The 26097-nt window shown below is 51.7% G+C and overlaps 1 protein-coding gene across 4 annotated transcripts in view; it reads right to left on the reverse strand.

The window, feature by feature from the left end:
- Positions 1-475: 475 nt before the first annotated feature.
- ARID3B (AT-rich interaction domain 3B) overlaps positions 476-26097 on the reverse strand; it is a 54417-nt gene continuing 28795 nt past the window's right edge. The window contains exons 3-9 of one of the 4 annotated variants that reach the window (XM_079914226.1): positions 22397-22468; positions 22114-22186; positions 9250-9433; positions 7744-8024; positions 7371-7625; positions 5824-5922; positions 476-1909 (exon numbers count right to left, since the gene is read on the reverse strand). In XM_079914226.1, coding sequence (XP_079770352.1) covers positions 1896-1909; positions 5824-5922; positions 7371-7625; positions 7744-8024; positions 9250-9433; positions 22114-22186; positions 22397-22468 — 978 coding nt within the window. In that variant the 3' untranslated portion in view covers positions 476-1895. Of the gene's footprint in view, positions 3072-5823; positions 5926-7370; positions 7626-7743; positions 8025-9249; positions 9434-22113; positions 22187-22396; positions 22469-26097 lie in introns of all 4 variants that reach the window. The other 3 variants (XM_079914224.1, XM_079914225.1, XM_079914223.1) reach the window with 3 other exon arrangements.

The raw sequence follows: 26097 nt of genomic DNA on the forward strand, positions 1-26097 counted from the left end.
GAGCTTCCACATGTATCACTTCCTCTGCTCTTCCTCACGTCTCCAGTTGGCCACCTCATTCTTCTAGCTGAAATGTCCGCTGCTGGGAAGCCTTCCAGAGATTCCCTAGTGAGCTGCTCCAGCATTTATCTACCCCACTGGTCCCAGTCATGCTGTATTCTAAAGACTCGGTTTTTGTCTAGAGTCATGTGTGCCTCCCAGACAAGAGTGTGAGCTCTGTGAGCGTGGGGACTGTACTTATTCAGCAGGAGCTCAAAGAGGGCTTGCTCATGGAGGAGACCCCTGGGCCTGTGCCTGCTGGGACCCTGACGTGACACCAGGGGAGTCAGTTTTGGTGATCATGCAATATCAGCAGTGCCCAGCTAATACAGAAGACAGGCTGAGAGTAAGCGCTTTGGGAAAACGATGGGTGAGCAGCGAAGAGAAGGGTTAGGAAAAATCAAGGGATCAGAGGAGTAGTTCACTTAGCCCCTTTCATTCTGAAGGTCCTCGCCTCTTCCCTAGTACTGTCAAATGAAAGAGTCACTGAAAGCGCCTGCGAGACCTGCTTGTGTGAAGAGGTAGAGGTTTATTGAAATATAAACATTCGAGAACATGTAAGATAGAAAATGACCACAACATATACAGACACTTGCTGCAAGAGGACTTCTGAGGTATTTATCCACTGCCTAGGCTACCCATGTGCTATCACATTTTTTCCTGGTTAAATACAAGTAAGATGGGGAGGGGGAGGGGACGGAGCGGCCCTGGCCAATGGCTGCCATGTGACCTCAGGGCTGCACCGTCAGGAGAGCTCCTCTTGGCCCAGGGCCCCATTCTGGGGGCACCTGCCGGCGCTCCCACCCTCGGGCTTTCAGGCTGAGACCCTGCTGTTGCCCTTGAGGGCAGCGAGGGCTTGCTGAGAGGGCAAGCTGGGCAAGCTGCCTGAGGAAAGGGAGAGGATCCAACAACCAGGAAGACACAGTGCACCACCCCTGTGTCCTCCAGGTGGGAAGAGTCCATCCTTTGTGACCAAAGCCCTGAGAAAGACACACTGGCCAAATGTCTGCGATGCCTTCAAGTGGGCCCAGCGCCAGCCAACCGGGCTCCTCCCTGACACGGACCTCAGACGCCCTTCTCTGCCAGGCCCTGTGCCGGCCTGGTGAGGCCAGGAGAGGGTCAGCCCCCAATGGATGGGGCTGTGTGTGTGAGTATGTGTGAGTGTGAGACAGTGTGGAGGGCTAGGGAAGGGAGAGAAGATGCAGTCAGTGCAGCTGCAGCTCACTGGGCTGAGGTATGTGTTTTGTGCTCAAGCGTATGATTTCCCTTTCCTTTCCTAGATGGACTGAGCGTTAGTCGTGCGTGGGCTTGTGCCACCATGGTCTCCCACCACCACAGCGCGATGATGTCACAGCAGGTGGGGTTCCACTGAACACTGCAGGGCTTACTCGATTGAGAGGCGCGCCTTGTGTGAGAATCACCTCTTCTTTAGGACACAGGAACAGCCCACTCCACCCCAGGGTCCAAGAGGAGAGACAGAGCTCTTTCAGCATCTCCTCACCCTCTGGGGCAGCTCAACTTCTCCAAGGTCCATGGCCTCCACAGCCCACTCCTGCCCTGAGGTGGGAATGTTGAGTGAAGGGAAGATGCCCTGCCCCCACCCTGGTGAACTGGGCGCTGGGGTTTGGGACTGCCCTGCTCTGGTGGGAAATGGGTCAAGGGCCATCTTGAGAACCGGTGTGGTTTCACGATCCAACCTGCGTGAGAGCGGGCCTCTCCGTTCCACCTCCTCCTGCCACTGTGATCCCTGAGTCGTCTCTCCTGCTGCCTCGCTCGCACCCTCACTGGGGTCTTAGGGAAGGGCCGGAGGGGCTGGGGTACCAAATCATTTGCTCGGCTTTTGGGGTGATCTGCTTTCATTTCTTTGGTGCTACAATAACAACAATAAAAATTTTAAAGTAAAAAAAAACACAAAAGTCAGCAAACACATATAAAAAAGATTTCAGAGATGCAAATACTTCCTGAAGAATCAAACATCAACAGTTACAAATCTGAGGTATTTCAATGAACCTGACATTGGCAGGTTTGGGCCCCACGAGAAGAAGAGGGGCCCAAGGGACAAGTGGGCTGTTTCCTGGGAGAGCTGGCCAACAGGGATGAGTGGGGACGTGAGGTCTGGCAGGGTCAGAAAAGGGTCAGTGGAGTGGGTGCCAGGGCCTGCCTGGGCAGCCCCTGAGGCTCTGCCTCTCCCTCAGCAGATGCCCAGCAGGCCCTGGGTCCTGAGGACTGCCCTCATGATCCCTGTCTTGGGACCATTAAAAGGGGGATATGGGGCCCTGAGGACTGCTTCAAGACTTGAATTTGAGAGACCCACACCCCAAGAACCAAACATGGGAGGCAAGGTGGGTTGGGAGGACCCCATGCCATGCTCAGCAGAGAAGGGCCACAAAGACATGCTCTTGGTTCCTAGCAGCCCCACACTGGAGTCAAAGACTGGGGGACTGAGCAGGGGAAGAGACCAGTGACCCTGGGGTCACGGCAGAAAGCAGGGGAAGGGAAATAAATTAAAGGGGAAGGGATGTGGAGGGCCTCCAGCCCTGTGTCAGCTTACAGATTGTCAATACACTGTGCCCGGGATGGGAGGTGGCCTGGGAGCCCTGGAGGAAGCTGGACGCCCACAGACCCCGCCCAGTTCTCCAGGACAATCCCTGATTGGACAACGCTGCCCTGTCAGGCCCCTCCAGCCTCTCCTTGCCTCTAGAGTACAGCAGGACCTGATGGAGCCTGGACAGACGGACAGGTCCAAACTCTCAACATCTGGCCAAATGGTGTTTGATGTGGGCTCCATGAGATGAGGTAAATTCTGTGCATCAGCTTCCTCCACTCTCGATGGGAGGGTGGAGGGAGTTGGGAGCTGGGTCCTGCCCCTCAGAGGGACCAGCTGGTGGAGGGCTCTGCACTGGGGGTGCCCCGGGACGAGGTAGGACTTGGCGAGCAGTGAGAACTGCTGCTGCTGCTGGCGCTGCTGCCGATGCTCTGGGGAGCGGATCCTGCGATGAGGTGAACCACAGGTTTCTGGGCAAACAGCACACCTGAGCGAGTGGGGGCGGGGAGAAGCAAGTGTGAGCACATTGGGAGAGGAGGGACAGGTTCAGGGATTCAGTTCATTCCACTGTATCTATTGCCGCCTAACTCTGGGCGAGGAGGTTCCATGCTGGACGCTGCGCTAGGTGCCGACACTGCCCTGCCTGCAGGTGCTTACAGGCTGGTGAGGGGGACGGACAGAGTCATTTTGCTGAAATGTCACAAAGGCTCTAAGTGAAGTGTACCCAGCGTGTTGTGGGGAAAAAAGGCGGCTTTGGAGGGCAGGGGAAAGTGGGTCAGGAGAAGCTCTGGCGGGAGAGCATGCCTGGACTTTTTAGAAAAAGTGGCCACACGACGAGGAGGAGACGGCGTGGCAGGCAGAGGAAATCTGAGAGAACAAAGAACAGAGAGAGGCGGCGAACGTGCTGGAGGCTGGTGCAGCAACGCGGTAGGCCCGGGGGGAGCTGAAGGCAGGCATGCGGCACAGGAGGCTGGAGAGGTGGCAGCGCGAGGAAATAGAGGCCTGCGTGTCTCTAGGCTGCCGGGGTCGTATCCTGTGGGGCTTGTGAAGCCCCTGAAGTTTTAAGGGGAAGAAGGGGACGGACATCACGAGACGGGCATTTCAGAGCTCTCTGTGGGGCTGGGAGGATGTGGGTGGATGGAAGCCTGCAAGTCAGAGCTACTCTAACAGGGGAGAAGAGAGGTCTGAACCAGGGCCATGCGGCGGGGACGCAGCAGAGCAGTGGCGTCTGCTGAGCTCTGGTGGGTGATGGGCCTGAGGGGCTCTCAGGAATGACTTCCAAGCTCCGGGCCTGGGTGACTGCACAGCCACTGAGAAAGGACACAGGTGGGACAGGATTGAGGCAAGTGAGGTTTGGGGAGCCTTCAACTCTCTTCTGACTGTTCCCCATGCTGAGGGAGAGGAGGCATATCCTCCTCTCTCCTGAGAAAGGATGAGAGGAGATGGAGAGCCAGGCACTGATCTCCCCTTTCCCTGCTTTCCACACAGACCCACTCCCAACCCCCAAACCTCCTCGACCACACGGCACCACCAGAAGGCAAAGGGCATCCAGGCCCTAGCCGCCAGCTCGCCCAGTCTCCTTGAGGGGTCTGTGTTAGGCAGAGACCTTTGAACGTGGCGTGGTCTCTGAAGCACTGACTCTGTGGTGAGTGGCTAGGCAACTTGGCATCCCTGCTTCTCTGCAGGCTGCTTCCAGGAACTCTGCCCCTTCCCTGGCCCCAAGCGTGATGCCCCCAGCAAGTGGCCCGGCAGAGATCCAGAGCGGCCTTGGCCCCAGTCCCCAGAGCAGGAGCACTCAAAGCATGCCCTGTGGAAATGCCCCTGGTTTTGATAGAAGGTGCAGCTCTAAGCCCCCTCCACTGGGCACCTCCCCATGCCCCCTCTAAAACAGGTGATTGATGCCCAGGCTCCCAGCAGGAGGCCACTGGCCAGTGTGCCCGTGCTCTGGGGCCCCCACTCATCAAGCTGTGCTTAACAAGAGTCAGCTGGAGGGACTTACCTGGTGGTACAGTGGTCAAGAATCCGCCTGCCAATGCAGGGGACACAGGTTCAATCCCTACTCTGGGAAGATCCCACATGCCGCGGAGCAACTAAGCCCATGCACCACAACTACTGAGCCCACGTACCACAACTACTGAAGCCCGTGTGCTGCAACTACTGAAGCCCACGCGCTGCAACTACTGAAGCCCGCGGACCTAGAGCCTGTGCTCCGCAACAAGAGAAACCACTGCAATGAGAAGCCCGCGCACCTCAACGAAGAGTAGCCCCCGCTTGCCGCAACTAGAGAAAGCCCGTGCGCAGCAACAAAGACCCAATGCAGCCAAAAAAAAACAAAAAACAACCAGTCAGCTGGCTTTATCCCCAAACTCATCTCTACACTAACAAAATGGGAGTGGGAAACGGATTGCTGTTTCTATGAAAACTAAGTTGAACATCTTGGAAAGTCTTCGTAAAGGTGCTAAACCAACCAACCAACAAAAAACTGTTGCCAAATTAGATCTAGGAAGAGACAATTGTAAAAGACTGGGGGGAAAATCATGAAAATATAGGCTGATTCTGCTGCGCTCAGATTCCTTTGCCTGTGTCAGTTCTTGGACCATGACAGATGATGTCCAGGAAGAGAAGAGCTGAACCAGTCAAAGAAAGGAGACACATGCATTGAAAGACTGTAATGGTGGACACTGATTTAACTTATAATACAATGTTAAAGGTGTGGATAGAGTTGATTATGATTCTTTACGTTAAATGACTTTTTCAAATAACGAGCCAACCATTGATCAAAAAAGGGTTAGACAAGGGGTCTCCATCACTTTATCAAAGGTGGTGGTGGTGGAGCTTCCCTGGTGGCACAGTGGTTGAGAGTCCACCTGCCGATGCAGGGGACAAGGGTTCGTGCCCCGGTCCGGGAAGATCCCACATGCCGTGGAGTGGCTGGGCCCGTGAGCCATGCCGCTGAGCCTGCGCGTCCGGAGCCTGTGCTCCGCAACGGCAAAGGCCACAACGGTGAGAGGCCCGCGTACCGCAAAAAAAAAAAAAAAAAATGGTGGAGGGGGATCTGTCATCCTATTAGCAATCCTCAGCCCTCCTCATCCGGAAGAACTACTTTACTTTTGGAACCTTGAAAGGAAGCCACCCCTGGGAAGATATTCAGACAGAACGGTGACAAGGGGGTCTTGCAGGGAGCTGTACTGAGGCTGGCTGCCACCCTGCCGCCTCCTTCAGAGCCCCAAGAGCCTCACCTGCGTAAGTGGTGCCGTCAATGTCCACAGACATGTTGATGCTCCCAATGCTGCTCGTGGTCAGGTTCACCGCTGCAGCCGAGGCCTCTGCTCTGTCCTCTGCTGGGGACAAGGGAGACAGCAGGCCCGGTCAAGCCCTCCGGCATTTCTGTCGTTCCCTTCAAGGCTCTCCCACCCTCCCGGCCTGGCCACAGCAGGCTGAGGCCTCCCAGAGTTAGAAAGCACCTGGATAACCTTCTGCCAAGTGTAAGGTGTGGCAGGAGAACCAGGCTGGTGAACGTCCTACGGCTTGCTCTCTCCACTGAACCACTTCACCTTCCCAACTCCCTCTGCTCTCAGAGAAGAGGCATCACATAGGCAAGGAGGCTGACCTCAGCTCGCAGCTGCGCACTGATGCTTTCAACACGATTCAGCAAACCCTGAGCACCCACTATCCACCGGGTGGGGCGTCAGAGGTCACTAAGACCCAGCCCCTTCCTCTGAGGATTTGCCTTGCCTCCTCCTCCCCTTAACCAGGCTGGGAGGTCCCCAAGGAGAGGGTCTACCTGCCCAGCACCTGGCACTCCCTCTCCATCTGAGCCCTCCGTGGTTTGTGGAAGGCTGCAGGCGCTGGCACACAGGGCCTCGCCTGGCTCACCGAGACTCTGCCCTTTCATGACGTTGAGAGCCAAGAATTCTTCCAGATGAGCTGCCTCATCTATTAGCCTGTGGCTTGTGCAGGGCCAGGGGCACCTGGCCTGACTGGGTCAAGAGGGCAGAGCCCTGCTGTCCGGGCTGTCACCTCCAGTTCCCTTCGGCTCCTCGCCAGGGGGGGAGTGGGACAGGGAGGGGCTGCCTGGGAACACGCACAGCTCTCTTCACACCTGATTTCTTCCCAACACGAGCCCGTTTGTTTGTTTCCCAACATGTTTGTTCTGAGATAGAGTCAAGAATGGCAAAGAAAATGTGTGTGAGGGGGAAAGGGGAACAAGGGGAACAAGGGATGTGGAGTGCGTGGTTGCGGGTGGGGGGAGGGGCGGGGAGAAGGTGGGGCACCTGAAAAATGTGGAGGGGAAGGGAAAAGATGCCAGTTATGCTGCCAAACTTGTATTTCCTCCTCCCCTCTCTCCCGGGGGTCACTGGCAGCCTGGCCTGAGGCAGCTCTGGCCCCTCACTGAGCCTCCGGAAAGGAGGTGCTGTCTTTCTCCCAGATGGTGAGGCACTGGGGTGAAGGGTGAGCCCTTTAATTGAGACAGATCAAAAGGCAGGAGGGGACGGGGAAGACACGGCAGCTGTCCCTCAAGGCCTCCTGCTCCTCCTTGAACAACTGCTTCTCCTCTTTGCTAGAGAACAGGGCACGCCTGAGGAAACTGCAGGTCCCCTGCAAAATGACTTCAGCTTTGGTGAACTGAGACCTCTGTGGCCACCAAAGCCTCGGGTGGCTCTTTGGCCTCTAGATCCTTCTGGGGGCCAGGGGGGCAGAACCTGGAGGGGCTCCACCCCAGTCCCCGGGACGTAAACGGGCCCTCGAATGGAGCCGGGGTTTGGCGCCCGGGCCCGGCACTCACCCCTGCCATTGATCCTGATCTTCATGGGCAGCTGCCGTGCCATGCTGAAGAAGTTGCGCTGGAAGGCCTGCTGCACCAGGCGCTGCTCCTCCTCTGACAGCCTAGACGCCTTCTTCTCAGGGGGCTCCCCCGACTCCAGCCGCTCCCGCAGCTGCTCCAGCGTGGCCGTCCGGGTACCGGCCTGCTGGCTGGCCAAGGTCACAGGCACAGCCAGGCGATTTGGCACGGGCACGGTTGTCACTGGGACTCCATCACCTGACAACGGCACCAGAGCTGGACCCAACCCATAACCCACCCTCCCACCTGGGTCTTGGACCCAGGGAACTTGGCGCCCTTCCTCCCTGCCCTTCCTCCTCACAAGGGCCCTGCAGACCTTTCCTGAGAGTGGTTGCTGGGGATATCCGAGGGCCACTGGCATTGGTGCCACTGCCGGAGCCCAGCCCGAGGATGGGGAAGCGGATCTTGGGCGGGGAGAGGAGGGCAGGGGCCCCAGCGGCAGCGGCAGAGGCAGCAGCGGGCGAGTAGCCAAAGAGGGAGGAGCTGTAGCTGGGCCGGCGGCCCTCCCTCCTGTTGCCATCAATGGCTGCCTGGAGCTCGGCCGGGGAGCTCAAGGCTTTCTTCTCGCACTCGTAGGCATAGAGATACTTCATATACCTGGAGGGAAGGAAGGAAGGAAGCCAGAGTCATCCAAAATGTGGCACGAGGGCTGTCCAGTTTAAGTCGATGGGCCTCTGGAAGCGGGCTCTGTGGGGCAGGCTCTGTCCTCTAGGACAAAGGAGCACAACCTGGTGCATGTGATGGAAGAGGAACCTCCCGGACAGCGATGCCCCACCCCAGGCCCTCTAACTGCTACCCAATTCTAAACGCAGCTCGAAGTGGAGGCACGGTTCATTAGGGAAATAGATACTTTCGCTAACGTTTCATGTTTTTGTGGCGCCTTTCTAGTGTCCTGGGAGAAATGAGAAATGCCATGTTTTGCAATGTCTTTCTGGCTCCTTGATCTCCTAACCATTCTGAGTCAGGCTGGTCAGACAGGAGCAATTCTTCCCACTGTGTGTGGACCTAGAAGTGATGTCCCTCTTTGTGTCAGATGCCCCAAGAAGCAATTCGCTACCCAAGAACCTTGGGAGAAGGACTGCTATGCTGGATATTGCTCTGTTCCCAACTTCTCCTGGAACAGTTTCAACAAGGCCTTAACATGTCACCTAACCTATACATGGCTGATCTTTCCGTATTTTTCACAGAATAACGTCCAGAGTTCTGAAAGAACAGATTCCCCTCTGGCCCTCATTCGCCAGTGCTCCTCCTGTTCTCACTGCTTCTATCACCCTTATAATTAACTCAAATGGGTAGAAAAACAGGTCGCCGATCCCAGTGGGATCCCAGTGCCTGCCTTCCTCTGGGTCCGCTGTTGCTGGGCAAGCTGAGTGTCAGGTAGGAAGGGCCAGGCTTAGGGTAGGGGCGCTGTGTGGGAGATGACGTCCTGGAAAAAGCGTGAATTTCAGAGACAGAAGCCCAGGCGTGACTCTTCAGCCTGACCACTTACTAGCTGGTATGGCTCTGACCAAACGATCTAACCTCTGAGACTTAGTTCTTGTTGTCTGGGAAACAGGGACAAAAACCTTCTTGACGGGGTTGTTGGTGAGGTTTGAATGAAACAGAAGAGTGAAGCAGCAGCACACAGGAGATGCTTGGGAAGGGGCGCTCTCAGGATGACTTAGGTTAGGGAGGGATTCATCTCAGAAAGCTCCAGGCCCTTTCAGGAATTCCGCCCATCTTGTTCACTATACAGTGGAATTTCCTTCCTTCCTCTCCTCTAGGTTAAAGCATCCCCTTTCTCCAGCCTTAGCTTCCTTTCCCCAAGGCTCTGGCCACTCACTGGGTCCTCAGGGTGAAGGCGGCGCTGGTGATGGACGTGGGCAGGTTCAGGCCTTTGGTGATCTCCCTCCAGATCTTCTTGTTGATGATCTCCACCAGGCCCCCCTTCTCCGTCACCAGCTTATACAGCATATACAGGTCCAGGATCTGCTTGGCCATGATGGGGATTCGGTTGATGGGGGTCCCTGTGATTGTGCAAAGAGAGAAACAGAGGGTTGTGTCATTACCATGCAGAGAAAGAAGACATCTGTGGATGCCCACCCTTTTGCTGAGTTGGAAGTATGTTCATAAATCTGCTTACAAGTATAATTTGACTCGAACTCTCAAAGCCTGGAAGCTATCAGACTAGCTGCCAGTTCTCCTTGGGAAGAACAGAAAGATAGGTCCAACTCACAGGCTGTGTGGCCTTGGGTAAAACACACAGCCTCTCTGGGTCTGTTTCCCACCTGTAAATAAGAGGGCCAGACTAAATGACTTCAAAGATTTTTTTTTTTTTTTGCTAGCAGTATGATTCCAGATTCTTTCCTAATGATTTGGCAACTCAGTCCTCTGGAGCCTTCAGAAGCTGTTCAGCTGCCTCCTCAGGGAAGTCTTTCCCTGACTCCCAAGACAGGTGAGGTCCTGCCCCATTGTCCACCTGGAGAGCTTCCTTGGCTTCTCTTCTGCAGCTCTCAGTGCAGTTTATAACCGTGTTTTTATTTGCATACTGCCTGTTTTCTCTTCATCTCTTCTCCTGCTACAGGGCAGAGAAATGGTTTTTTCTCTCCTGTGTACCCACCATGTCAAAGGAGCTGCTGGGCACACAGGTCTCCAGGGGGATGAAAAGCCACTCAACAATTCACTCCAACCCCTCCCTGGCCTCTGAAAGAGGGAGGGTCAGAGCCGCTTCCGCCCACTGGCCCCGAAGGGAAGTGAGAGGAGCCAGGGACTTGATTAGGAAACCTGGCACCGAGCAGGAAGGCCCACTAATGAGCACCGGGGGACGGCAGGGAGGGCGGGGCCAGGCTCCTTTCTCGGGCGGCTGGGATGCTCGTCAGGAGGCGTGATGGATGACTGTCATTTGGCAGCCTCGGGATTAATGATCTGGAGGTCAGAGGGGAGAATTCCAGCAGGAAGGGTCACCGTCCAGGGCAGGGTATGAGACTTGTTGCCTTTTGATGGCAAGTCCTTTTACTGTACATAGGCTGCTCCTCCTGTGCCGCGGCCGCCCCCCCACCCCAGGCTTGTTGAGGTCTCACTGCCTGCCTGGTGGAGTTACGCCAGCTTGATTAGAGAAGGGCTGTTTGTTTCAGCTCCTCCTGCTTCTTTCCCCTCAAGGAATGGCATTTTTCTTCTCAGCTCTAGATCACTGGCCTCACCAACTCTTTTATAGGGTAATTCAAGCCAGAGTGGAGTGAAGGGTGCCACGTTTATGAGGAGGAAGTAGCGTGAGCACGAACACGTGGCACTGCTATGGTGGGACCGGGTCTCTTTTCTCAGTGTGGGGAGGGAGCTAGAGGTCTTGAAGACCTTTGTATTGACCGGCTGGTCTTTGGAGGGTCAAGGACAAAGGGGCCATAGAGTTAAGTTCAAAGATTCACTGGTAAAATATCAGAGGACTGCTGGCACGACAGCTCGCGCGCTGGTTAACTACTTCTCCCTGTGCTGTTCCGGACAGTAGACCTTATTCCTGTCATAAGCACAGGAGTCTCATGCAGCAGAACTGGTCTCCTGGCAGGACAGGGCTAAGGCCTCCCTTCTTCGCAGGCCTGTCTGCCCGAGCTCGCTCATGGCCTTGGCGAGTTCATACCCTCAGGGCATCACCTGGAGAGTCTGGGAGGACCACTCCCAAGGCCCCCTCACCCAAGTCCCCAAAGCGCTCAATTCCAGAAGCTTCCAGAACATCTTTACACATGTGACCTGTTCACTTCCAGGTCAGATGTTCACAGTGAGCTCAGCTTCATCCCCTAGGCCAGCTCCCTTTTCCCATCACTTCCTCTTCTTCCAGCAGCACCATCATTCTTTGAGGTCTTGGGTAGGAACCTCCGAGGCAGCAATGGCTCCTCTCCCTCCTCTCTCACCCACCTTTAGGCTGTCGGGAGGCTCACCGATTACTGCTTTGAGGCCCCTCTCAAAGCCATCTTCCTCTCCGGCCCTCAGCCACCACCCTGGGCCAGGCCCTTGCTGGCTCACCGTCAGATGCCCCCAGCAGCTTTGAATCCACGTGATCAACCTGCACGCTGCTGCCAGACCGTCTAATGAAAACACCACTTTCACGCCATTACTCGCTTCCTAGTTTAAAAACCCACAATGACTCTTATTGCCAACCCAGCCCACCTCACATGTTCAATCTCATGACTCGGGTTCCCCAACACTCCTTAGAAGATTACGTACGATGTATTTTAAGCATGTCCCAACAACTCACTTTCACTCCAATCAGTTGGGTCTTCTCACCCTCACCCCTAAAGGCAAGCTCCTCTCTCCTCTACTTTTTGTTTTTCCTGTCCCTCCTCATCAAGCCTAAAATGACCTGTCTGCGCTCAAATCCTCTCTACACTGGCCTTCAACGTTCACTCCCTCCAGGAAGAATTTTCCAACGACCCCAGTTCACATGGATTTCTTTCCTCTCAGAATTTCTATTATAATCACTACAAGTTCAGCAAATAGTTACACTTGTTTCACATATGTTCGTCTGGTATCCCAGGAGGACTGTAAGCTCAATGAAGACAGGAATTGTTTTTCCTTCATCATGTCTTGAATATTAGAATGTTTAATAAGCTAAACTACCATGCAGATTAAACCAACCAACCAACCAACCTGCTTCTCAGAGTCAAAGCAACCAGCTCTGTGTTAACCCAACTGGGAATATTAAATGCATTTCCTTCCTTCCTGCTGTGGTGTGCCCACCAGGGTCTGTCACTAACTCGAAGTGTCTAATTGCTGACAGCCCTGAACAGAAGTCACCCTCTCCTCTCAGGTCCTGGCAGGTTCATTAGGGGGGTCACGACCCTTATTAAACAGACTGGGGAACCGAGGTCCAGAGTGGTTAAGCCCTTTGTGTCTGAGTCCTACAATAAGAGGACTGGCAGCACAGGAATGGATGGAGAGCTGGGGATTTTGAGAAGGTAAAGAAACCATGACTTCATTCAGTGGGGTCAAAGAGAAGGGGAGACAGGTGTTAAAGAGGGCAAGGGGGCTGGGTTTGTGATGCCCACAGAACAGGCGTGGCTGAGTGAGTGACCGTCAAGCAGGGCATGTCCAGCCAGGGGAGTGCTGTCCTTCAGAACTGTCACCTTGAAGAGCCAGCTACCGCTCCGTTTGTGAAGAGCTTTCAGAGTTTACACTATTTTCATTTGATTCTCTCCAAGGGTGGTAAACCTTCATATGTAAAGGGTGTGTTTTACTTTTAGAAATGGTCATTCATGGAAACAAGCCAGGAAAATAGGATGAAGTGACCAGGCTGTTTATACTGATTTTGTGTGAAGATGAGGTGTGGCCATAAACCACAACAGATTATCTAGTGTGGCTCAAACTGCCTCTGAAGGCAGCTCCCCAGAGAGGAATTATAGATTTGCTCAGAGTAGTCACTAGACTAAATGGCTAGTCATTTGAGATGGCTTCTTTCAAAGACAACAATGTCATAGATGTAGAAATTTCATTAAAAATTAGCCTTTTTTATAGTCACACAGAGAGTGGCTGCATTAGGCTGGGAACTGCTCAGGGGCAAGGGAAACAGGTAGATACTGGACCTGAGAAGACAAGGAAGGAGCAAAGTGGCATTTCAAATCCCCAGAGTGACCTCTTCTCAGCACCGCTGGAGAGAAAACACAGGCCAGGGCTGCTCCGCAACCCAGCCCCACTCTGGGCACGTGGGGGGTCATAGCTTCTCTCACCAGGGCCCCTATGGCCTGGCCAGGCACCCTGGTTCCAGGATCAGTGAGTGGGTAAGGGGAATGGGCATTTTCTTCCTCATGGTTGGCCCTCCACGAAACTGCTAAAAGTAGCTCCCAGTGTGGGCGGGCCCCTCAGTACCCTCAGAAACAAAGCTGAAGCTATTCTGAGGCCCAGCTCTAGATGACATCATGGTTTTCTCACGTTATGCAGCCAATCCGGACACAAAGCCTGCCTTGGCTTCCATTCTTTTGACAACTAAGAGAGAGGCAGGGTCCTCAGGCTGGTCTCTCTCTGCAGTCTGCTCTGTGCTTAGTGGGCCTGGTAGCCACCTCCCTTGTCCCAAGGAGATTCAACTATGAAGAGAAGGGGAGAAGGCCTTTTAGCTGAGTTTCCCTACCTGAACAAGAAAGAAAACCAATACATCACGCTGGGGGTGGGGATGGGGGGGATCGACAATATTCAGGCCTCAGTTTCCCTGTCAGTCTGAAGCAAGGAATTTGCTTCCAGATGACGTCCAGTTCTAAAGTCCTATGAGTCTATGAATAAAAACTTAAAAACAAAAATTGATAGTTTGGGGGGTTGGTGGTGGTGGTGGTGGTGGTGTGATGAATTGGGAGATTGGGATGGACATATATACACCAATATGTATAAAATGGACAACTAATAAGAACCTGCTGTATACAAAATTTAAATTAAACTAAATTAAAAAAAATGGATAGTTGTGACTATTACCAAGGGAGGTAACTTGATTTTAGGAGCTTGCCTGAACTACGAAATAATGTTGCCAGGTGACCTTGAGATGGACGGTTTGGGATCTTCTCCAATGAAGGGCGCCTGTGTGGCTCAGGACCAGGTCTGTGAAGTTCAAGTCCATAAGCAATGGCTCTTTCTCTAGCCTTGTGGGGAAGTGGGGGAGTCTCTGGCCTATTCTCTGGGCTGGATTACATCTTCCTCTAAAGAGGCTCTTCACCTGAGAGGGGACAGGCCTCAGTCCACAATAAATGCAAATGCAACCTGCAGAGAACCAGGAAGGAGGCCAGCAGCCACTGCAGGGAGCTCTTGGTGGGTCACCAGTGTCACCCCTGCGGGAGGCCGAATCTCCGCCCCCATCACACCTCCCAGAGGGGGCGGGAGCACCTGATGGGGAAGCCTGTGGACTGTCAGTCACTGCTATCAAAGCAGGAGCTAGGATTGAGGGTAATTAATCATGCTCCCTCTGACAGCAATCCAGGGCCTTATCTGTACCCCAAGAAATGCCGCTGGTCTCCAGTTCCCTCCTCAATAAAGGAGACTGACAGTTCCAACAAAGAGGCCCCTTATCAGATTTCAGCGGGGGAGCCTGAGGCAGCCCGAGGGAGATGTGGAAAAGGCTTTTATGAGGCCGGGACCCAGCGAAGCTGTGGGGGCTCCTGGGGCTTTAACCCTTGGAGGTGGGAATGCCGCTGGGCACTGGCGCTCACAGGGCAAAGCCGGGATCGCGAGCTTTCAGCGAAGATGGAGCTGAACAAAAGCTGCTCCCTGGCACTTGGCTCGTCTTCGTCTGCCCAGCACTCAGACCGTGGAGACAGAGCTTAGTGGGGGTGAGGGCAGAGTGGGGAGATAGCCTCCTCTGGCACTAAAGACAAAGATGGGAGATGGCAGGAATGTTGGGGGGAGGGCCACTTCCTCCCCACCACAGAGAATGGGCACATTCCAGTCAAGACCAGAAGCAATCAGGGGGCAGGGACCCAAGACAGAGTCGCATGGCTGCCTTCCTGCCTACTGGTCAGGGGTGAGGGCCCAGGACCCAGGGCGTGGCCCTGCCAAGGACCCTCGCTGCTTTTTCCTGACTTTGAACAAGATCATTAATCATTTCCATAGCCTGTCAAGAGAGCTGGGCGGCTGACCAGGGAGCCTAGAAGAGTTAAGTCCCGCGTTAAGCAGGGAATGTGCATAGGCAGACAGGCAGGCAGGCCTCCTGCTTATTCCTCTGCATATTAATTCCCGCCCTGCTCCAGTCCTGCTCCCCAGCAACAAGCAGAGGAATGACTGGTGATTTTTTTTCCCCCTGACTTGTTCACGTAGAAAATACCTCCCACCGGGAAACTGGGCAGCAGGCTCTGGTGGTGTGCCATGCAGTGAGTAGATGATTGTTCCACAGGTCAGGGCAGAGACAAGGATGCGCAAATATCCTAATACCAACACGTATGCTTCAGCCCTCACCTCCGATTTCCCACTGAGGGGGGTGTCTAACTGACAGAGCCTAGTGCACTAATCTTAAGTATACAGCCCACCAGATCTTTACTGCTGTGCATACCCCTGTATCCATTCCTCAGATCAAAATACAGAACATTTCCAGCACCCCAGAAAACTCTTCCATTACCATTCCCAATCAATATCCATCCCCTATCCCCCTCCCCGACAGGAGGTAACTATTATCCTGACATGTATCACTATAGGTGACTTTCTTGAACTTTACATAAATGGAAGAATGCAGTACAGAGTCTTCTGTGTCTGGCTTCTTTTGTGCCACGTTAGGCCTGTGAGAGTCATCCCAGTTGGGTACAGCAGCAATTCATTCTTTGTTATCGCTGTGTGGTATTCCACTACAGGACTATGCCAACATTTAGTCATACATTCTACTACCAATGGAAATTTGAGTTCTTTCCACTCTTTGGCTATAATGAATGGTGTTGCTACGAAAATTCTTGCATGTGTCTTTCAGTGAACATAAGCTCTCATTTCTACCGGGGATACACCTAGAAGGGAAACTGCTGGGTAATAGGGTTGGCATATGTTTAGCTTTAGTAAATATTACCAAACAGATTTCCAGTGGTTATGCCCATTTATATTCCCACCAGCAATGCATGGGAGTTCTGGAGGCACCGAACCTGAGAGGCTAATTTTAAACCCATTACCCTTCTTGATACTCTAGTTCAGACTAATTGCTTTAGGTGAAGTTCAACAGTATGTGCAGTGTTGTACTCTACTATGGCCAATAATAAAATAAAATTATGGTTATGGCTGTGCTGTTTCCTTCCATAAAAACTACATTCAGAGAAGTAGGCTAAGGAGTTAGAAGGAGGTGGACCGTCGGGTCATCTCTGCTTCGCCTGCTACTGGTCAACAGACCTGGCCCGAGTCTCCAGGAGAAGGGGTGGAAGGCTGGCCGGGGAGAGATGCAACAACTCAGGGGTGTTCTGGCCTGAGCAGTGCATGGGTGTCTGAGCTTCCATTGCCAATCCATGCCCCTCCCTCTCAAGACCTAGTAGATTTTCCCACAGTGTAACTAGGTCAAACTCTCCCTTCAAACTTTCCCTACGCCAACCTTAGGACGATTTATTGAATATTGGCTCACCTTGGAAAAAAGGAGGCAAAACTATCAACCCCATTTTACGAAGTGCTAGAAGTACCGATAAATGACCTTGAAGGGGAAGAGGTTGAATTTAAAGACAAAAGTGAGCTATTCAAATTAATCACACCTTTCAAAAACCAGGGGCCCTTCTCATTATCATGGATAACTGGGTAGTTATAAGGTATTTAAATGACTATTAAAAGTGCGGGGAGTGGGGGGGGAAACCCCAGTACTTGAACAGCGGTTGGATCACCTGGGGAGAGAAAAGGATCTGGCCTAAGACAAAGATTTGCATTTTGGACTTTCATTTGTGGGTAAAGTTAGAATATGAAGCCCCGAAGCCTATTTTATCTGACAAAAACAATCATATTTTAGTCTATCAGGAAGAGTGGCCATGGCACAGACCATTTACAGCAAGATACAAAGAATATACAAGAAACTCCCTCCACCAAAAGGCAAAGCAATATATGTCAGGAACATTTCCTTGCCTGAGATGGATAGATAAGCACACAACAGAAGGAAAAACACTCAAATTGCACTTCGAGGCAGACCAAGCCCTTTTCCCACAGTAAATTCTTTGTATATACACATCAAAAACAGATCCAACAATCCATTTGGGAAAACCAAGGTCAGTTTGCAGCCCTGAACAGAACTGGTGGGGGAGGGACGGCAGTTCTCCGGTGAGGTCTTGACAAAACTTGTCTTCCACATGACCAAGCAGGTCCTTAGCCTGGTGTGCCGAGCTGGGACGGGGGCTGGAGGGGAGATCCTTGCTTGTGGGCACTCCGGGTGTGCGCAAGATGCTACCGTTAGGGCTTCTGTCTCCCGTGCCCCCAACCCCAACCTGCCTTGACAGATGGCAGCTTCTGTGCCAGCCACTGTGAATTGTCACATCTGCCCTTCCCTGAGAGATAAGCCGCCTTACCCTGAGATGAAGACTCTTCTTGCATGAAGAGTTCTACCTCGTGTTAATCAGTTAGATGCTGTCAGACCCTACTGGAGACCGACCTGTGGAGGCGGGCCACTGTCTCTGGGGCTCAGAAGGCTGAAGGAGAGATGAGGCTTGTCCGCTGCCCCAGCGGGAGGTGATGGAGCTGCTGGTGCCAGGGCCCAAGTTTCTCAAGGGCAGTGCAGGCGAGGAGAAAAAGTCCTGGCCTGGGGATTAGGAGACCAAGTGCTAAATTGGCTCTGTAGCCTCAGGTGAGTCATTTAACGTGCGGGGCTGATTCTTCATGGCTAACGTGATAACCTTTGCTCTCTCCACCCCACAGAGCTGGAGCTGTGGGGAGCAGCAGATCAGATAGTGGGTTGAAAGGGTTCTGTAAAGTACATGGGGTAACAATAATAAAATTAACAGCAAAATCATCTCCCTCCTCTTTGATGAAACCACACTTCTGTTTCACTGCCTGGGGAACAAGAGAACAAGCTCTTCTTCCTTAGTGATGAAGGAAGAATGGAATTGTTTACAAGCCTTTGCTTATGAGACTTCCAAACTAGCACCACCCCCTCTCCGTACCCCCTGGAAAATCTACCAGGGAATGATACTTCAGGAATCACCCACCGTGAGTTAAATTAGACCAAGAATTTTATTTACAAATGTTTGGCTTTGTTTTTTGGACAAAGAAAGGTGTGTGTGTGTGCTTTACACACACACACACACAAAAACGTGCACGTATGTGCGTGCACGTGCACATGGCAAAAGGTGAGGAAAAAGAGGCATGGGTGTTCTGAGAGCTAACCCATCTTTCTACAGAAACATTTGTCGGGGAAGCACAATCAAAGGAAATTTGTTTAATTCAGTTTGGCTTCAGTCAGCCAAAGGAACACATGATTCACCAAGGAAAGGAGTGAAGCATTTGGTTCTGGGGGTCCCTGGTGTAGTTTTTACACAATTATTTTGACAGAAAATTGCTCAAGGGGCTTTTCTTCTATTTTGATTATTGAGGGTGGCTCATTATCTGTTTTGTAGCTCAACAGACACAATCAGGGATACATAACACAGAACAGAGAACTTGGAAGAAACTTCCAGATTGACTCTAACTGAACCTGCGCATTTTATAGATAAGGAAGCTGTGGCCCCCAGAAGAGGAAGGATTTGCTCAGGATCGTGGAGAAGGGTGGGATGTTAGCACTGGCTTCACACTCCTCAGTCCAGAGCTCTTTCCCCCTCCGCATGCCTCCCGACAGGCTGCAGCAGCCGTTCCTGAGGCAGGCAGGACACAGGGAGCCCGACTGGGCACTGCCTCGGCCTCTTCTCAGGCGCCTTCTGGGCCGGGTTGTTCTGCTGGTGGGGGAGGGGTCACGAGGTGCAAGTCACCCGGTCTGGCCTAGAAACCAAGGTGCCTCGAGCTGAAAGGCCCATCTGCTGCAGTCAATTCACCCAAACATGTTAACAAGCCAGAGAGACCCAGCACAAAGCAGCGGTTACGGCTGGGCCCCTCTCCCACTGGACAGCCGTTTTATCACCTGCAGCTGCAGTCATTTGGGGCCGCCTGCTGTGTCCTGCCACCCTTGGAGCCCGGTCCACTTCCTCTGCAGTGGAGCCTTCCACGTCAAAGCTGCCCAGCCCACTCACAGCCCAGGTGGGCGTCACCGGGCCTTTCAAACTCAGGTTGCTTTCAGTGGTTCCTTTGAAATCTACTGCTTATCCTTCATATTAGCTCTGGAGGATGAGTTGCTGACCCACTGCCAGGGTCTATGAGGCTTCTCCTTGCACCCAGCCAGCTAACAAGATTGGGCTCCTGAGTGTCCCAGACACTCCAATTTGGGAGTGACAAATAAGTCACAAATGTCCGGGGGCCCTTGGTCTCCCCATTCTGTGAAGAGTAAAGACAGCAAGCTTCCCAAGGTTAGAAGCGCAAACTGCTCCCAGTCCCCTTGAACTGCCCATTCTAATTTAGACCATCAACCATGAGTTTTCCAGGGAGGAGAACACTGTGATTTTAAAGGGAACAACCTCCACAGTCTCCCTGCCTCAGCCTTCCCTCTTCAGCCCAACTATACACTGTTTGCCACAGCAAACCTCCTGAAAGCACAGCTCTGGCGCTACTTCTCATATGTTAACTTCAATAACTCAGCTATGTCACAGACAGGAGTGCTAACTTCTTGGCCAAACACGGCTCTTCACAGTCTGGTGCCAGCTAATTCATCCAGGCCACAGACAAGGGTTCTTTCAGCCGTGTCTGGACCACGTACACCACGCATGCCCCGTGTTTCTGCCTCCACTCTCCCCATGCTGGAGCTACAGCAACTCTCAGGTCCCTACGCTCCAGCCTAGGATGGGGCCCCAGCACCCATCCCTTTGGCACTCAGCCACGGACGGGGAGTTCATCCTATTGCCCGACACAGGCCCTGCCGCCCTCAACATTGCTACCTGAGTGGAGATAAGATGATTTCCCTGAAGAGTTTCTCTGCAGAGGAAATTTTTGATCTTCACCTTCTTTCCTATCCTTCTATGGCAGTGGTTCTCATCAGGGGGACAGTTTTGTCCCCCAGGGGACATTTACAATATCTGCAGACATTTTTGGTTATCAAGACCGGGGGGTGCCACCCCCAACAAAGGACTATCCAATCCCCAAAGTCAATATGCTGGAGCTGAGAAACCTTATACTAGAGTAATTAACAAGTAGCAAAACTGACTTGACTATCTCCCTTCTACTGCTGATGCCAGCAAACAGTGAAATACCTAACATAAGTGCTGAAGACAGAAAAAAGATTTACTCAGGGCCTGGATAACCATAAACTGACATGATCAAAGAGAGTTTCTTACTCCTGCTTTGGGTGGAATAGACTAGATGGCAGTCTGGTAGCCCCAGCGCTGTGCAATAGCGGGACACTCAGCACACACTGCTCTCTACTGCTGACCTCCAATCACGGGCCGCTGTCTAACTGTGGGTGGGAGTGAGGTGGGGGAGGGGAAGCTCAGCTTCCCTGCGTAGGGCAGCTGAGTTAGGAAAACCAACAGGACTGCTCCTACAGCAAACACGTCCTGAGCAGCACCCGCCTCCAGGTCTGGCCCTGTGCTAGCACTGGGGACTTGGAGAAATGACAAAGTGGCTGTCCTCAAGGAGCGCCTCGTCTAGTGGGGACATATAGAAGTAAACAAACAATTACTGATCTTCACTCTTGGCTAGGCTGATATAACTAAAAATCCTTTTGGGAAGGGAGAAAAACAATAAAGTATCAATAGACTATAAAGCAGTGGAGCCACACTGCTGATTAAAATCTATATTGTTATAGCAGCCCCTCTGAGATGAGATCAGCTCCCGGGTTTGCACCAGCTGGGCTTGTGGAGCTTGTAAATAATTAAAAGGTAATTGGAGGGGGAGACCAAAGTATTAAGTGGATTTCTCTCTCTCAGGGCAACCAGGGAGTTTCATTGCTGCCAGTTACATTATCTTTCGGGATTATATTCTTGTTTTTTACTGACACGTGCAGCTCCAGATAACAGTTGGAGGAGTAAACTAATTAGAGCTGCTTAGACTGCTTTGATAGGCTTGGGGATGGGGGGAAACGGAGACTCAAAACTTTCGACTGCCTTTGTAAGCAAACCAGCAATAATAGGCGTGCTACTAAGAAGGCAATAAGGCTTTGGAAGGTAAAGGAAGGGGAAGGAGGGGGGAGAGAAAGAGGGATGGGGCTGGTGGGGAGAGGAAGAGGGAGGGAGAGGAGTTAACTCAGCATATTTAGTTGCTGGGGGCTGTCATTATAGCTCAGCCCAGGATAAAGAGGAGGATTTCATTCCCAGGTCTCAATAAAGGAGCTGACACAGAAACCAAGGGATACATGATCAGGCAGGATCCCAGGGAACATGCTGGCAGGAGCAGCTCTCCCTTACAGCTTTGTCCTGAGGTGAAGAAGATGGAGCTACACAGGTTGCAGAGGATCATCTCCTAGAGAGGCTGGGGTTCTGCCCATGCTTCCTGAGGGCTGACCCAGCTGGTGAACCCATTGCTGTGACAGGATACAAAGCCAGGAAGTTGAGTCACTGGGCTCAAGACTCAGACATGCCATCGTCCAAAGTGGAGATGGCTGGGGGTGGGTGGGTGGGTAAGAGTGAGAAGGAGAGAAGGACAGGGAAGTGGGAAGGTGCATTTTAAGGCAGATGCCCATGTGCCCTATACTTAAACTGCAGGAACACCCCAACCAAGCCAGTGAATGCAAAAATCAAAGAGCCAATGGATAAGAAAAAAAGAGTTAGCTTTTCCTTTTCGTGGATCATTTCAGATCCTCCCAACAAATCCTGAAGGGCCTCTATTCTTTCACTGGCCCTCCTAAGACTCTGTTAAGCTAGACGCAACAGCAGGAAGCCCCGTATACCAGTTTAAGTGATGTCCAGGACTGCTATAAGCTAAGAAAAAAGTATAATTGAATTTGAAATGACTCCAGACACCAGTTAATCAGAACAGTGACAAAAATAAAGCAGGACCAAATCTGGATGATCATTCCATTCATTTTCTACCCAGGTCCTCTTTGCCCCCTTCAACCTGGTTGTCAATTATTCTGATAAGTATGGGACCAACTGGCAGTAAATGGCTCTCGTCCTCCTGGGCTAAGATGCTGGCACTCTGCAGGGAGGATGGCTAACAGTGACCTGCACACAGTAGGCACTCTATAAATATTCAGTGAATTGAAACGATGAGTAGACCGAACACTCACCTCTCTTCTGCATAAAGACGAAGAGGTCATCCAGGAACTCTTTCCTTTCTGGATCACTGTCCAGTTCATACAGCTGCAATCCCAAAGCCCCCAGGGGAGAAAAAAAAACACCACAATGAAAAATTCCATCTTATGCAGGAAGTCTTACACCAGTGATACACAACCATCTGAATGACTACAAATGTGACTCATAGGCCACTTCTATCCTTATTCCTTGGGGATCAGATACAACGACTCACTGCAGAACTGCCCCTTTCGTTATCACAAAGGAAACATTACAGACCTTGGCAAAATCACGGGAGATCTCTCTTCCCCGGCCTCCATCTGCATCATCACTCCAGGCCAAACCACCATTCTAAAGGGGAACAAAGCACAGCGTTCAGAAGGGAGTAGGAAGAGAGTGAGAGAGGGGAAGGCAATCGTTTAGGGTGCAGATGAGGACCCTTAGCAACTGTGCTTTCCTGGCTCACACTGAAAGACTGACGGCTCGAGTAACTGTCCCTGCCACCCTAACAGGGACATCTTGTTTTTATGCTTTCAATTATGGTTCCAAAACCAGAGGGAGTCATGTGGAAGAATCCTCTCCATTTGTTGGAGGGGGGTGGGTGTTACTTATACCTGATAATCCTGGAGAAGGAGGACACAAAGGCCCAGTTTTCTGAGAACCTGCTCAAACCTAGCTCATCTTCTGGGAGCCATCACTCTGAGATGTACCACTTTCCTGCAGGTTCTATACGGCATATGTTTGTATGTTTTATGATGTGTTTGTATATTATATGGTATGTTGTGAAGATACCTAGCCTGGCCTCCCACACAACACTCTAAGTGGAAGATAAAGGGTCAAAGGGAGCAAGACAAAGATCTCGAAGATCTCGAAGATCTCAAAGATCCTGTGGTCTCTCAGCCAAGCCTCACCACCAGAAACCCTAACTCTAGTGATTAGAACTGCCTAGTGATATGAGGGCCCTCAGGGCCTGAGACTATTCCCAAGGCACAGAGACTCTGTGACACTAGGGTGAAGTTCATTTTCATTAGAGAAGTAATGAAAACCTAAACCTAATTCACTTGATTAGGTCAAACCAACACCATTCAAATGAACAGGAGGAAATGGCAAATATGCTTTTGTTTATGTTCTTGAAATCTGCTTCCCACTTTTATTCAGCTGGGTAACTCTTATTTCTCAAATCAGGCATCATCTGCTATGGGAAGCCTTCCCTTCACACCCAGCTGCACAAGTACTCCGGAAGGACTCTCTGTACATTTCGAGCTTAGAATTTCACATATTATTTTGGAATTATTTGTCATCCCCACATATTGTAGGCTCCTTGAGAGCAGTGTCTTATTCATCTTTGTACCTTTAGCACGCAGCACACTGCCTGACACTTATAAGGCTCCAGTGAATACCTGATGAACTATAATCACTGTTAAAAGGCATTAACCTTTTTTTTTGAACCAATTAAGCAGCTCTTCAAAAAATATACAGACGGGGCTTCCCTGGTGGCGCAGTGGTTGAGAGTCCGCCTGCCGATGCAGGGGATACGGGTTCGTGCCCCGGTCCGGGAAGATCCCACATGCCTCAGAGAGGCTAGGCCCGTGAGCCATGGCCGCTGAGCCTGCGTGTCCGGAGCCCGTGCTCCGCAACGGGAGAGGCCACAACAGTAAGAGGCCCGCGTACCACAAAAAACAACAACAACAACAACAAAAAAAAAACAGACATATATATCATACAGAAGAGTCCAAAAGGCCCTCTGCTAGTGGGGAGTATGAAATGTCAGAGCAGAAGTCGCCTGTTCACCTCATCCCACCTGTCAGTGGAGGACCCAGGGATGGGAATGGACACACTGAGACCATCACTCTCTCATTTCTCCCCCAGGAGCAAAGGTGCCCATAGGCACAAGCACACATGTGTGCTACCCAGCTGGCTGGGGTGTGTAAGTGGCTGGGGAGAGACATCTGGGGTTGGGGAGCAGGTTTCTTGGGAGGACATTCTTTGGATTGCTTAAGGATCTCGTAAAATCATGCCAGTAAATGAAAGTGTGCTCTAATTCCATCCTCTCTCTTTAGTAAAGCTTGCCTGAAAGCAGGAGGTTATTCAGTTAAATTCTGGGGCCATACTTTGCTTCCCCTACTCAAAGTGGGCTCTGAGATGTAGACCCAGTTTCTGAGAGCAGCAATTTAGCGCACACAGAGGTAAGTATAACCAAGAGAAGTGACACCCTGTCAGCTGACATGAAACAGGCTACATCAAATTGTTTCCCTGCTTATCTAGTAAAAGACGTGTGTACGGAAGCGCTCAGGAAATGCTATCTGACTGTGCACACATCATCTCCCCAGGCAGATGCTGTAGAAATCTTCCTATAGCACCTTCAGCTCAGGGAGGCCAACAACCAAGCAGGAGGAACACTATTTAAAAAAAAAAAGCTAAAACCCACCCCCACGTTGTAATTACAGTCAACAGAAATCTGGTGTCATCTGCTGGCAACTAGCACAATGAATAATCAAGATGAATTATGCCTGTCAGCTCAGCAAAACCAGACAGAGTTACAGTCCCCTTTCAAAGGCTGCAGTAGGTCACCCTAATGCCCAGTGATTTTGTTTGAGCCAGTAATTCCTGCTGGAAAGTCAATTATCCCTGGGGCCCCTATCAGCTGAAAGACATTTAATGGGGGATCATTGCTGCTTCTGTTATGTCAGCTGTTTACTGTGGCAGCTCAATTCCCAACTCTCTAGCTGGAGATCTGAAGCTGATTCTGTTCACAGGAGGATTCTTTATCGGTCACCAAGAGGGATGAAAACACAGTTTTTTCCTAATCACAGTAACTTCTAGGCATTCTGAATGCTCACTCAGAAACTATTTAACACTCAGTTGGGTGGGGAGGATGGAATCCACAGCCTAGAATCCCAGACAGGGCTTTCCACAGCAGTAAGGGAGTGTAAAAACAAGCACGCCAGTGCCAGTGCCACCACGGGTATGCCTACGTGTGAAAATAAACACCCGAGTGTGAGGGCTCAGCTCCAGAACGGAGGAGAATGCCTTGTAGGATGGGGATGGGGGTCGTCGTGGCCCCGTGGCTTTCACCAGCTCTGCCCAAATCTCAGCAGAGTCCGAGCAGTGGGATGGTCAGACGGTGCACTAGCCACGGCCCACTAAGTAAGAACCACTCAGATTCAAAATCTGCTTAGAGACAGGATTTTAGCTTGACACGCACTACGTCAGTGACCACAGAGGACAGGGAGACTTGTCAGAACAGGATGGAAATAGGACACTACATTCTTTGAGCAATCCCACTGTTTGACCCATTACACAGATAGGAGTGTCAGCTACTATTTAAAGAAAACACAGGAAAAGAGCTGCCCAGGAGCGGAGGTGTTTTCTTTTGTCCAAGGCAAAATTGGGCCATTATACAATTTAAAACATTCAGATGGGGCTGATGGGGAAATGTCCACTCTCTTTGCATTACTTTGTTTTGAGGCAATTAAACTTCAACCCTGATTCACAGGATTTTCTGGCTGAGGTGAGAGTAGTTCCTAAGCCCTGCGCACCCTTCACCGTCTAGCTGGAATGCTGTTTCCTCCGTGCAGCCTCTCGGCCCACCAGTGTCTTTCTCCTCTGGGCTGTGTCACCTCATGTTCTGGTTATTGTGCCCCTGCTTGTGTCCCCAGTCTGTAAGCATCCTGTCAGGGTATCCCCAGCCCCCAGCACACAAAAAGCACTGACACATCTGCTCAGAGACAGGGATGGGCTCCCCCGTGGGACCTCCAACCCCACAACTCCTATTTTCCCCTCCTCCTTTCATTGGGAGGATTACAGGCTTCAGCAGTTATTTTCTTGGCTCTTAACTCTGATCAACTGCTGTAAAACACAGCTCACTTATGCACTACAAGTTTATGTGCAGGTTTCTTGGCCTATCAGCGGGGTGTGGGTGTGCCTGCTAGAAAGTTATCAGCTCAGAAATGACTGAATTTCTTGAATGTAGAATGTGC

This window comes from Stenella coeruleoalba (assembly GCF_951394435.1).
Source record: "Stenella coeruleoalba genome assembly, chromosome: 2".
Taxonomy (NCBI): Eukaryota; Metazoa; Chordata; class Mammalia; order Artiodactyla; family Delphinidae; genus Stenella; species Stenella coeruleoalba.